This window comes from Gorilla gorilla, chromosome 9, assembly GCF_029281585.2.
Source record: "Gorilla gorilla gorilla isolate KB3781 chromosome 9, NHGRI_mGorGor1-v2.1_pri, whole genome shotgun sequence".
Lineage (NCBI taxonomy): Eukaryota > Metazoa > Chordata > Mammalia > Primates > Hominidae > Gorilla > Gorilla gorilla.
The window spans coordinates 15,685,390-15,699,754 of NC_073233.2; the positions used below are offsets into that span (position 1 = coordinate 15,685,390).

At 44.8% G+C, this 14,365-nt stretch overlaps 1 protein-coding gene across 1 annotated transcript in view; it reads right to left on the minus strand.

Annotated features, from left to right (window-relative positions):
• TMEM41B (transmembrane protein 41B) overlaps nucleotides 1–10,681 on the minus strand; it is a 35,340-nt gene extending 24,659 nt beyond the window's left edge. The window contains exon 1 of the mRNA XM_063710645.1: nucleotides 10,312–10,681. Coding sequence (XP_063566715.1) covers nucleotides 10,312–10,432 — 121 coding nt within the window. The 5' untranslated portion in view covers nucleotides 10,433–10,681. The remainder of the gene's footprint in view (nucleotides 1–10,311) is intronic.
• Nucleotides 10,682–14,365: the final 3,684 nt, after the last annotated feature.

The window sequence follows — 14,365 nt, forward strand, 5'->3', positions numbered from 1 at the left end:
AGGAGATTTGTTCAACTCTTACTTATGAAATTTATTGCAGGAAGGAAGAGGATCATAATATAGTACAAAAGGTACCTTCTGATGGAACAATAAACCAAGCACGCCTGTCTCTTAATACTCTAGTTCATTAACCCACAGACGTATTGATTGATATGTACGCTTTTTTGGAACACAGAGAATTAAAAACACACTTTAAACATCTCAGGTAGGTCAAACACGAAAAGGTCTCCGCAGAATCTTGTAATAACAAATGCCTAACTGTCATTACATTTATGCTCTGGTTATTATCTAATTCAATACGTATCTTGAGGCCTCCTAATAAGTTATATTCACTCATAAGTTATATTCTCTAAAAAAAGAAAGCATAATCAGCAAAAAGTAGCAAAAACATCAGGGTGTACTAAATCCAAATGAATAAAAAACATTGTTTTGGTTTATAAATATAAACCCCATTTATTTATTTGTTATTTATTTACTTTTATGAGACGGTGTCTCACTCTGTTGCCCAGGCTAGAGTGCAGTGATGAAATCATAGCTCACTGCAGCCTTCAACTCCTGGGAGTTGAATGCCTTCAGCTTCAATCCTCCTGCCTCAGCCTCCTGACTAGCTGGGACCACAGGTGTTTGTGACCATGTCTGGTTAATTAATTAATTAATTTTTTTTTTTTTTGAGATGGAGTCTCACTCTGTCACCAGCCTGGAGTGCAGTGGCGTGATCCTGGCTCACTAAAACCTCCGCCTCCTGGGTTCAAGCAATTTTCCTGCCTCAATCTCCCAAGTAGCTGGGACTACAGGCGCACGCCACCATGCCCAGATAATTTTTGTATTTTTAGTAGAGACGGGGTTTCACCATGTTGGCCAGGATTGTCTTGATCTCTTAACCTCGTGATCTGCCCCCCTTGGCCTACCAAAGTGCTGGAATTACAGGCGTGAGCCACCACGCCCAGCAATTTTTTGGTTTTGTATTTAGAGACCAGGTCTCACTATTTTGCCCAGGCTGGTCTTGAACTCCTGGCTTCAAGCAGTCCTCTTGCCTCAGCCTCCCAAAGTGCTGGGATTACTGGTATGAGCCATAGAACCGGGCTAGAAAACCTATTTAAACACAAACCGTTTTCACAAGGCTAAAATAGTTATTTTTCTATATATTTTTATTCAATAAAAAGCTATTCAATAAAGTAGGTAAGGAATGAGGGTAATATATATATATAAGTATTGAGTTTTCTATAGGTTGACATCAAAGCAAAGACACATTATACACACAAGTAGTGTATATTTTTTTCAGGATGTCCATTACGATAATTTATAATTATAGGCCAGGTGTCATGGCTCACTCCTGTAATCGCAGCACTTTGGAAGGCCACGGTGGGCAGATCGCCTGAGGTCAAGAGTTCGAGACCAGCCTAGCCAACATGGTGAAACCCTGTCTCTACTAAAAATATAAAAAATTAGTCAGGCGTGGTGGCACGCCCCTGTAGTCCCAGCTACTGGGGAGGCTAAGGCACAAGAATTGCTGGAACCTGGGAGGTGGAGGTTGTGGTGAGCCAAAGTTGCACCATTGCACTCCAGCCTGGGCAACAGATATTAATTATAGATGAATTACAGATATTAAACTGTTTTGGAGGCACACTTCACATTATACACTTCTTAAAGGTATGCTACTTTTAAATCCATCTAAAAGTATGCTACTTTTAAATCCAATTAACTTGCCCCAGCCCAGTTTTAACTTACTTTCCTGCTAGAATCAGGTCCAGAGTATAAGAAAAACTAACAAAAATAATTTAATATTATGAGCATCTTTTAAAACCTTCAAAACCATTACTAATTTTTTTTCTTTTTGGTAGACGGAGTCTACCAAATCTTGTTTTTATAGGTCTACATCTAAATTTATAGTATACATATTTATAATGTGCCTTATGGCCACATTACACACATGTGCCTTTTAGCATTTACAGCTACTTACACCAGCATTTTTCTTTTCTTTTTTTTTTTTTTTGAGACGGAGTCCTGCTCTATCACCCAGGCTGGAGTGCAGTGGTGTGATCTTGGCTCACTGCAACCTCCACCTCCTGGGTTCAAGCCATTCTCCTGCCTCAGCCTCCCAAGCAACTGGGATTACAGGCATGGACCACCACCCCCAGCTAATTTTTGTATTTTTAGTAGAGACGGGGTTTCACCATGTTGGCCACGCTGGTCTCGAACCCCTGACCTCAGGTAATCCGCCCACCTCAACCTCCCAAAGTGCTAGGATTACAGGCGGGAGCCACCACGCCCAGCCAGTACTCTGTATTTAGTAACCTCCAAAGCTTCCATCATACTAATTCCCAGTCTGAATTACCCTATTATGTGCTTTTCCAACCTCCTCCCAGGCCAAAGGTACTGTTATAGAAAGCCAGAATTGGCCGGGCATGGCGGCTCACGCCTGTAATCCCAGCAGTTTGGGAGGTCGAGGTGGTCGGATCATGAGGTCAGGAGATCGAGACCATCCTGGCTAACACGGTTTAACCCCGTCTCTACTAAAAAAATACAAAAAAAATTAGCTGGGCACAGTGGCGGGTGCCTGTAGTCCCAGCTACTCAGGATGCTGAGGCAGGAGATCGGCACGAACCCGGGAGGGGGAGCTTGCAGTGAGCTGAGATGGCACCACCGCACTCTAGCCTGGGCGACAGAGCGAGACTCCGTCTCAAAAAAAAAAGAAAGCCAGAATCACACTCTTGGCCTACAAGACATTCAACATGTTTTTCTAACTTCAATTAGGGATATCACTGGCAAACAGTAATTCTTTTATAGCACTCCCCAAAAGAGCTATTTCAAGTCACTTTAAGCCTTTGATTTTACCTTCCTTTAATTGCAACCAATGATACTGCCTCCTACTTTAATGAGCACCCCAATCTCTCCCTCAAGATTTGTTCACAAAATTTTCTTCCCTTGCTCCTTTCCCTTCATCTTATCATTAAATGTCAACACACTTCCTTCTATATCTTGCTCTCTGAATTCTTTCTCCATATACTCAACATCTTCAATTTTTCCCTCTTACAAGTACCTTTCCTTTAACTTCCAATATGCATAAATCCATCCTGAAAAATAATTTAACCTTAATGTCCCTCCAGTAGCTCCTTAATTCTCTTACTACTTTTACAAAGCAAAATATTCCTATGTCTACGAGATCTTAGGAATGACTCACACTGGTCATCTAGTCCATTAGTTTTCAATATTCAGTGTTTTCTAGATATACTTGATCCCACCACGAACGAAGGAAAAAAAAATCCATTTATCCTAAGGACATAAGCTTACAGGCCAACAAGTCTCTTAAGGTCACAAGAATCCACTGTAATATTGTCAGAAATAAACTTTATTTCAACAGTCTTAAACTACTAAAAAAATTAATTGAAAATGGTATTAACATCAAGTATAAATTTAAACAGCTGAAGTATCATAAAATAAAATCTTTTTTTTTTTTTGAGGTGGAGTTTCTCTTGTTGCCCAAGCTGGAGTGCAATGGCTTGATCTTGGCTTACCACAACCTCCGTCGCCCAGGTTCAAGCAATTCTCCTGCCTTAGCCTCCCAAGTAGCTGGGATTACAGGTATGCGCCACCACGTCCGGGTAATTTTGTATTTTTAGTAAAGATGGGGTTTCTCCATGTCGGTCAGGCTGGTCTCAGACTCCCGACCTCAGGTGATCTGCCTGCCTCAGCCTCCCAAAGTGCTAGGATTACAGGCATGAGCCACTGTGCCCAGCCAATAAAATCATTTTTTTAATTTTATTTCGAGTCTTGCTCTGTCACCCAGGCTGGAGTGCAGTGGCGCAATCTCGGCTCACTGCAAGCTCCGCCTCCCAGGTTCACGCCATTCTCCTGCCTCAGCCTCCCAAGTAGCTGGGACTACAGGCACCACCTGCCACCTCTCCCGGCTAATTTTTTGTATTTTTAGTAGAGACGGGGTTTCACCGTGGTCTGGATCTCCTGACCTCGTGATCCGCCCACCTCGGCCTCCCAAAGTGCTGGGATTACAGGCGTGAGCCACCGCGCCCAGCCTTAAAATCATTTTTTAAAAACACAACAGAGGCCAGACACAGTGGCTCACACATGTAATCCCAGCACTTTGGGAGGCCGAGGTGGACACATCACTTGAAGTCAGGAGTTACAGACCACACTGGCCAACATGGTAAAACCCTCTACTAAAAATACAAAAATTAGTTGGGCGTGGTGGTATGCGCCTGTAATCCCAGCTACTCAGGAGGCTGAAGCATGAGAATCACTTGAACCTGGGAGATAGGGGTTGCAGTGAGCTGAGATCATGCCACTGCACTCCAGCCTGAGCAACAGAGCAAGACACCGCACCTGGCCAACCTTGGACATTTAAAATCAATAAATCATTAAGATGGAGAACTTGCTAAATAAAATATTCCATTCCTTGCCTTTTTCTTCCATGAGCTTACTTCTTCCATTTTCTCCCTTCTGTTGGACTCTTCATTCTCTTCCTTCCATGCCAGCCTGGACTCCAAGAAGTATCATCTGAACTAGCACCTTTGACTGAAATCCTTATTCTTTCCTTATAGCCATTTAACCAAAAATCAGCACTACAAATTCACTTTCTTCCTTCCTACATCATGATGGTTTAGCACAAATACAGAAAAATCACTGAGTGATCCATCACAGAAATCCATGTCATTGGGAAAACTGATTTAGCTCTATTCCTACTCTTTCTTCTACATGTAGAATATGAATCAGGCTGAGCCAATCAGGTTACTCTGATGACCTACTGACAATAATGATAGGTTCAGGGAAAAGCATCTGATCTGAGGCAATCTAATCAGTGAATAGCAAGACTTCATCCGTAATACTAGGACAAAGATTCTCAAAATTAACATGTAAGCATTTAGCTTACCTGAAGCTTCAAGGGGAACCAAACTTAAGGTTAAGCTGACATAAGCAAATCAAGATATGAAAAATCTGATCCTGGCCAGGCATGGTGGCTAACACCTATAATCCCAGCACTTTGGGAGGCGGAGGCGGGTGAATTACTGGAGGTCAGGAGTTCAAGACCAGCCTGGCCAACAGGGAGATAACCCGTCTCTACTAAAAATACAAAATTAGCTGGGCGTGGTGACGTGTGCCTGTAATCCCGGCTACTGGGGAGGCTGAGGCAGGAGAATCGCTTGAATCTGGGAGGTGGAGGTTGTGGTGAGCCAAGATCGCACCATTGCACTCCAGCCTGGGCAAAAAGAGTGAAACTCCATCTCAAAAAAAAAAAAAAAAGAAAGAAAGAAAAATCTGATCCTGAAGATGCTGAGCAACTGGCTCCAGCCTGATGCCACCAAATCCTACTCATCACTTGATTTACTTACATGAACCAATAAGCTCCCTTTAAGCAAGGGCTCCAGTGGGTTTTCTGTCGTAGACCAAAAAAATCCTGATACATAATACCTGGGTTGAGACTGACATCAACAAATCATACTAATGCTTTGGTTGATATTCAACTGCCAAGTCTAGTCTTAGATTTCATTTACAGTAATCAGAGCTTCCTTCTTTCTGTAAGCCAGTACTTTGCTCATAGTAGACACTTGAGGAGTATTTGTTGAACAAATAGCAAGGCAGGATCTAGACCAGGGATCTGGATTATCCAAGTCAGAACAATATTGTCAGCCGGGTGCAGTGGCTTACACCTGTAATCCCAGCACTTTGGGAGGCCGATGCAGGAAGATCACAAGGTCAGGAGATCGAGACCATCCTGGCTAACATGGTGAAACCCCACCTCTACTAAAAATACAAAAAATTAGCCAGGCGTGGTGGCGGGTGCCTGTAGTCCCAGCTACTTGGGAGGCTGAGGCAGGAGAACGGCATGAACCGGGGAGGGGGAGGTTGCAAGTGAGCCGAGATCGCACCACTGCACTCCAGCCTGAGTGACAGAGCAAGACTCCATCTCAAAAAAAAAAACAAAAGAACAAAAAAAACAAAAAACAAAAACAATATTGTCTTCTAGAAGCAATAAAATCAACTTTGAGACAGTGTTTTTCAATCTTTTTTGATTGTATTCCAAGTAATGTATTATTATTTTTTTTTTTTTTGAGATGGAGTCTCACTCTATCACCCAGACTGGAGTGCAGTGGCGCTATCTTGGTTCACTGCAACCTCCACCTCCTGGGTTCAGGTGATTCTCCTGCCTCAGCCTCCCAAGTAGCTGGGATTACAGGTGTGCGCCACCATGCCCAGCTAATTTTTGTATTTTTAGTAGAGACAGGGCTTCTTCATGTTAGTCAGGCTGGTCTTGAACTCCTGACCTCATGTTCCGCCCGCCTCGGCCTCCCAAAGTGCTGGGATTACAGGCATGAGCCACCATGTCAGCCTAAGTAATGTACATGACCCGTTATACACAAAATCTATATAACTCAAGGAAAGATTAAAAAAAAAAACCAGCATTTAATCCCAAAGCACTGATATTTTCTCTTCTATCCCATTTTTTTAAAAAATGCTTATTATTGATTATCCATCAAATTGATTTCACACCCCTCACAAGGGTCATGACTTATATATTGAAAAACATAGTCCAGCTCTCTTAAGTTAAAATGGAGAACTTGCTAGTAAATACATAGGTCGGGGCAAACACCACCAAAAAAGTTATGTACTCTAGTCCAGTCACCTTCAAACCGATTAGGTTAAGAGCCTTTTTTTTTTTTTTTAACCAGGAGAAATAACTTTAGTTGGACCGAGAGCTGGAGAACAAGAATAGGACCTGAGATAGCATACTGGGCTAAGGAGGAGAGGTAAGGTTCCAAAATGGCAGTCAAAGCTCGTCGACCAAACAGACTCTACTTCCCAGCAACCTTGCAGTTAGTGCAACCAACAAAAGGCCTGCTGGGGAATGTATTTTCCACTAAATTCCCCAAGTATGCCAACATTAAAAAAAGATAAAGGTTTTTCATCATAATTAAATTTCCACAATCCTCCCCAATCACGAGTATTATAAGCAGAAGTAAAAAATCACATTTGACAGATCTCAAACTTGTCTTCAACATTTAGTTCATCATCTTCAAAAAACAGCTCCCCTGCTAAACTCATTAGCTATATGATCTATCCAAGCAACAACAAGATGGCCAGGCCATGGCAATTCTCTTCCCATTTTCCCTAGCCACTCAGGGCTCAACAGCAGGGTGAAGCTCAGGCGGGGGTAGGGTGTGGGGAGCACAAGGGCTAATTTCCCCCAGTACAACATGGCATCTGAAGCTTGATAGGAGAGCAGAACTGGTGAGACTTGAGGGAAGGACCCAGGGCCTGTATTCAGTCAGAATCACTGCTGGAAGAGGAGGAGGAATGCTTGCTATGCTTGTGCATCTTTTTATGAGCTTTCTTCATTTTCTTCTGTATCTTCTTGCCCACTATCACTGCTGGTCCGACCATGCCAGGAGCCAAGGGATTCACAGGAGGCATTCCAGGAGCAGACGGTGGGTATGGAGGAGGGTAGGCACCCGAGGATTGGCATCCTGGATACCCTGGCTGTGGCACAGGATGAGGGGGCCAACCTGGGGGGAAAGCTGAATTGCCTTGCGGAGCTCCTGGGGGAGGAGGACAGAGGCCTGGGGGAAAGGGTGGGTTGATAGGTGGTGAGTGGGCAGGATTGGAACCTCCAGGGCACCCAATGTTGGGTGGATATGGATTTGGCCCTGGCTGCCTGGCACTGGGATTCCACATGTTTAGGTGTGTCCTCCAGCCTTTCCACTGCTGCCTGGGCTTGATGCATTCTCAAGAGCTTCTTAACTAGTTTCACCTCCTGTCTGCTCTCTCATCTTCATCATGCAAAAATTAGACTTTCCGTGTTACCTCTGCCTTACTCAAGTAGTCAAAGTGGTCCACAGTCTCCTAGGCTTAGCTCTGAGACTAGAGGCCAGAGTAATGGCAAGGAATCCACTAAATGTGACAAACATTGCAGATAGCATGTAAAACAGTTCAAACATACAGATGATGACAACTACTTATTTGTCAAAAGTTATATATGTGTCACTTAATAGAATACAAATTCATTTCCAAGTATCATGGAATTTACAGGAACATTCTGACACATCCTGAACAGGCCAACCTCATCACCTACCACCACCCAACAGAAACCCTCTGCTCCTGACAAATTAATCTCCTTACCTACACACATAAAAGTTTCACACTAACCTTCAACCCTACTACTCTCTTTCTCCTAGCCTGGAATACCCTTCCCTTCTCTTTACTTATCCAAACCTTACTTATCTGGCAAAGCACAATGGCTCATGCCTGTAATTCCAGCATTTGGGGAGGCCAAGGCAGGAAGACGCTTGAGCCAAGGACCTCAAGACACCCTGGCCCCTTCTCTACAAAAAATAAATAATTAGCTGGACATGGTGGCACACACCTGTAGTCAGCTACTTGAGGGGGCTGAGGTGGGAAGATCACATGAGCCCAGGTAGCTGAGGCTGCAGCAAGCTATGATCATGCCACTGCACTCCAGCATAGGTGACACAGCGAGGCCTTGTCTCAAGTCACTAAAAACAGGCCTTACTTCACCATGAAGTGAAGGCACGCCTTCACATCTCTTCCCTGTCTTCCTATAGATTTGTGATCTATAGATGTCATGGGACAGCATCATAAGAATAATTGTAGGCCAGGCGTGGTGGCTCACGCCTGTAATCCCTGCACTTTGGGAGGCCGAGGCGGGCGGATCAACAGGTCAGGAGATCGAGACCATCCTGGCTAACAAGGTGAAACCCCATCTCTACTAAAAATACAAAAATTAGCCCGGCGTGGTGGTGGGCGCCTGTAGCCCCAGCTACTCGGGAGGCTGAGGCAGGAGAATGGCGTGAACCCAGGAGGCGGAGCTTGCAGTGAGCCGAGATTGCGCCACTGCACTCCAGCCTGGGTGACAGAGCGAGACTCCGTCTCAAAAAAAAAAAAAGAATAATTGTGTTGAATGTTTTGTTGTAATGATAAAATACGATTAAAAAGTAAGAGCACTTTGGAAGTTTCAAGGTTTTATTTTTCGAATAGCTTTAGGTAAAAATCATGAATAATACAACTGGCTGCTACCTCAAATGAGACGTCAATTTTTAGGGATGCCCTATCTGGAACACTTTTTCAGGAAACCCAGACCTTGGAATATTGTCACCCTCAGTAGTAGAGTCTTCAAAACAATCTTTCTTTTATTCAGAGCTGATTTATACATTAACAACGATTCATTTCTCAGTTTTTGAAATTACATGAAGTTACCTGGATTCAGTGTATATAAGCTGGAAAAATACCCAAAAACATAAGGCTGACAGAGCCAAATTAGACTGTTGGAGACATTTTAAATTATTTGAAAATACATTAACATTTTCTACTACATACTCTTAGAAGTTCTCCTAGCCATCACTAGTGGTGGAACACACCTATGTGAGCTACAGACAAACTTCTTAGGATCACTTTAAGTTTATGAGCTTTAAAATCATTTAAAGAACAATTCCAGGCCAACACGGAATCAAAGTATTTAGTTTCTACGTACAGTTTTTTCCTTAAAACAATATTTAAAGCCGTGAGATTCTGCAATTATAGAGGCAGTAGGAATAAAGAGAAAACAAAAACCAAAAATAAAGCCGTGAGAAATGTCAGGATGATGTAGTGGGGAAATAAACTTTAGAATGAGTGACCTTAGCTGTAACTAAGTAATTGCTAATATTTATTTAGCCACTTCATATCCAAGCATTGCTCTAAATCTTTTACGTGAATTATTTCGTTTAACCCACGCACCACCTGTTAAGTAGATATTATTATTATCCCCATTTCACAGTTCAGACACTGAGCTTTTTTTGAAAGTTACCAAGTCCAAGGTTACAAGTAAACAGTAGGGCAGGGACTCAAACCCAGGTGTACTGCCACCTGGAAGTATTAAGTCCTTGCTCCTAACTACTACTTCATTGATCTGGCTTTATGACTTTATAAGTCATATACCCACCGTGGGCCTCAGTTTCTTCATCTGTAAAAACAACGCAACGAATGCTACAGTACAGCTCCTTCCAGCTCTGCCTAGCGTCGTTATCATCAACCTTACAATCTACCTGAGCGTCAACAAGCCAGTGTCATCCCTTCTTTTAAATGAATTCTACTCAAACAGCATTTACAACGCACCTACTAGGCGTCCGGCCTTGTGCTGCGCGAGCGCCCAAGCCCAACTCCCCCACGGTCTCTGCTCCCGCCGCGGCGCCAGCAGGCCCCCCTCTTTCCCCGCAACTCTCCGAGAATAGCGGGGGTCCTTTTCCCCTCCCGACACACAGAAGCCTCGGGCCACCCCCAGCTCTGCTCCCCGGGCCCACTCACCCTTCTGGTGGTCTCTGCTGCCAGGCGCCGCGGGACCCCGCGTCCCCACTGCCCCGTCCCCCACGGGGGTCGTGTGGTGAGCGCCCAACTGCGATCGTTCGGCGACTCTGCCTTTCGCCATGGCTGCTGCAAGGTGAAGGGAGCGGTGCCGTGCCGCGCCCCCTAAACAACAAAACTGTTGCAGGCTCCTTACTACGCCGAAGCGCCACGGCCAGAGCCACTTCCGGCGCGACCTCCTCACCCGAGACGACCTCAGCCCAGCGAGTACTGCAACTACTGGCAAACACCCGCAGCACCCACCACACGCTAAATCCCGCCCCGTGCCGCCCCCGAGCCTCGCGTGCTCGCGCCGGCCCAGTAACCGCGAGACAAGTCAGGGTCCTGGACCGCCCCCTTCAGCGCCCCGCCCCGCCTCGCCCGCGGGAAAGAGGTGGCCGCCGGGCGCCGGGGCGGGAGCATGCGCAGTCGCGGCACCCGAGTCACCCGGCTGCGACTCGCAGGCCCTGGCGTCTAAAGCGTAGCCTTAATTACCCGGAAGTGCGGTCCCAGGGACTTCAAACCTTTTGTCCAGGCCGCCGGAAGTGCCTGTGATTAGTCGGCATTTTGCGGCTGAGGCTGATTCAGCCTACTACATCAGTTCCGCAGCTGCTGTCTTCAATTTGGAGGCGCCAGAGAGTGCTTGATCTAAAAGATGGTGGGAAATACAAAGGTTGAGCAAAACTTACCTGAATTTCAGGAAACTAAGGCTCAGAGAGGGCTACGTACAACCTGTGAAGATCACAGGATGGCAAAAATGGGCTTAGAATCCAGGTTGTCCTGTTCCCAAAGCTAACGGTTTTGCATTAGCTGCTGCCCCTTACTACTAAACCCAAGTCAGCTCTACATTTAGCTTATCCCTAAGCTAAGCGGAAACATGCCTTTTCCACAGGTACTTTTTCTGCTTCTACCCCTCAGAGCACATACAGCTTACACACCGTGGTTACCTCTTGAAAGCAACTTGGAAGCCGGTCGCGGTGGCTCAAGCCTGTAATCCCAACACTTCGGGAGGCCAAGGCGGGCGGATCATTTGAGACCAGGAGTGTGAGGCCAGACTGGCCAAAATGGTGAGATGAGACCCCGTCTCTGCTAAAAATACAAAAATTAGCTGGACGTGGTGGCTTGTAATCCCAGCTACTCGAGAGCCTGAGTCAGGAGAATCGCTTGAACCCCGGAGGCTGAGGTTGCGGTGAGAAATTGCACCGCTGTACTCCAGCATAGACCACAAAGCAAGACTCCGTCCCAAAAAAAAAAAAAAAATCCTGATTGTTTCTATTCAGTAATTACATTTGTGGGAAATTATTCCATGAAAATAAACATAAATAATTCCTCTGTATTAGTATAACAGTGAAAAACTAAAAGCAATATAATAATCCAACACTAAATAAAAATGGTTAAGTAAATTATGGGAAACCCATTCAATTGAACTGTTTTATGTACACATCCTTTGCCTACTTCTGGCTCCCATTTTATTTCCTTCATAGTCATTAAAAGCAATTCTGTGAACTATTTGTTTACTTGTTTATTGTCTGCCTCCACCTTTAGAATATAAGCTTTAAGGCAGGGGCTTTGTCTTTTTGTTTTTTGTTTTTTTAAGTGATGGGAATCTCACTATATTGTCCAGGCTGGATTTGAACTTCTGGACTCAAGGGATCCTGAAGCATCAGCCCTCTGAGTAGCTGGGACTACAGGCTCCATGCTATGGCTCACAGCTGGGCTTTGTCTTTTTGATCACCATTGTATCCCCGGTAGCTGACAGAGTGCCAATACCTAAGTGGCCATTCAATGAATTTGTTGAATAATTTTTTTTTTGAGATGGTGCCCAGCCGAATAAATTTTCAATCTTAGGAAATTATATTTATGAGCCAGGTGCCATGGCTTACACCTGTAATTTCAGCACTTTGGGAGACCAAGGTGGGTGGATCACCTTGAGGTCGGGAGTTCGAGTCAAAAAAAAAAAAAAGAAAAGAAAACATTTTATATATTTTACTATGCAAACATTAAAAATTGAAGTACAACAAAAACTAAAAACAAACACTGAGAAGTATTTGACACATAAGAATTACTACAAATCAGTAAGGAAAGCACAACTCAACAGAAAAATGGGCAAAGAATATGAATTATCAACACACAGAAGAAAAAATTAAATGTGCTTAAGACACCGGAGTGTGCAGTGGGAAAGCCAACTCCAAAACTTAGGAAATTCCAAGAAATTCCAAAAAATTAGGAAAAGATGAACAACCTCAGTGCAGTGTGATAAGAGTGACTGAGGGGTGAGCAGATTGCAATAGCAGAAGAGAGGAATATCTAAATTACGGTGGGGCTGTAAAGTCTCCCAGGAAGCAGGATTAAAACTGATTTTTAGAGGATGAATAGGAATTAACAAAGTTGAAAGCAGAGAAAATAGCTTTTGCAAAGGCTAGAAGCTACTGCTTATATTAGAAAAAGAGCTTCAAGCAAAGGGTGGGAGAATGGAAAGAAATGCTACGAAAGATATGAGACCAGGACCTTATCACAAACTGCTAAAAGTTTGAACTTAATCCTCAAAGATATTTAACCAGAGAGGGACTTAGTAAGATTTGTATTTTTGGCCGGGCACATTGGCTCATCCCTGTAATCCCAGCACTTTGGGAGGCTGAGATGCTTGGATCACCTGAGGTCAGGAGTTCAAGACCAGTTTGAAACCCCGTCTCTACTAAAAGTACAAAAAATTAGCTGGGTGTGGCCGGGTGTGGTGGCTCACGCCTGTAATCCCAACACTTTGGGAGGCCAAGGTGGGCGGATCACGAGGTCAGGAGATCAAGACCATCCTGGCTAATACGATGAAACCCCGTTTCTACTAAAAATACAAAGAATTAGCCGGGCGTGGTGGCAGGCGCCTGTAGTCCCAGCTACTCAGGAGGCCGAGGCAGGAGAATGGTGTGAACCCAGGAGGCAGAGCTTGCATTGAGCCGAGATCGCGACACTGCACTCCAGCCTGGGTGACAGAGCAGGACTCCGTCTCAAAAAAAAAAAAAAAAAAATAGCTGGGCGTGGCGGCGGGCGCCTGTAATCCCAGCTACCCGGGAGGCTGAGGCAGGAGAATCGCTTGAACCAGGAAGGCAGAGGTTCCAGTGAGCTGAGATCGTGCCATTGCACTCCAGCCAGGGCAACAAGTGTGAAACTCCGTCTCAAAAAAAAGATTTGAATTTTCAAAGCTTATTCTGACCGCCTTATGGAAGTATGCCAAATCAATAGCAGAAAGAGAAGTTAGGAGATTACTGCAATAATCCTGGCCTGACCTAGCATAGTGTACTGGAGACAAAAAGAAGATATCAGATATAAGATTATGTATGAGAAGGACTATCTCTAAACTTTTATTACTTTAATTACATGAATATATACATAGTCATTCCAGACAAAAATTTTTTTTTTTTTGAGATGGAGTTTCACTCTTATTGCCACGCTGGAGTGCAATGGCATGATCTTGGCTCGCGGAAACCTCCGCCTCCCAGTTCAAGCGATTTTCCTGCCTCAGCCTCCCAAGTAGCTGGGATTACAGACATGTGCTACCACGCCCGGCTAATTTTGTATTTTTAGTAGAGACAGGGTTTCTCCATGTTGATCAGGCTGGTCTCAAACTCCCGACCTCAGGTGATCTGCCCGCCTCGGCCTCCCAGTGCTGGGATTACAGCCGTGAGCCACCATGCCCAGCCTCCAGACAAATATTGAAAAAGCAAATTATCAGACAGAAAAACATTAAGGCCAGGCAGGGTGGGTCATGTCTGTAATCCCAGCACTTTTGGAGGCTGAGGAGGGCGGATTGATTGGGCTCAGGAGTTTGAGACCAGCCTAAGCAACATGGTGAAACCCTGTCTCTACAAGCAATACAAAAAAAGCCGGGCATGGTGGCAGGTGCCTGTAATCCCAGCTACTCAGGAGGCTGAGGTGGGAGAATGGCTTGAGCCCAGGAGGTGGAGGTTGCAGTGAGCCAAGATCATGCCATCGCACTGTAGCCTGGGTGACAGAGCCAGACCCC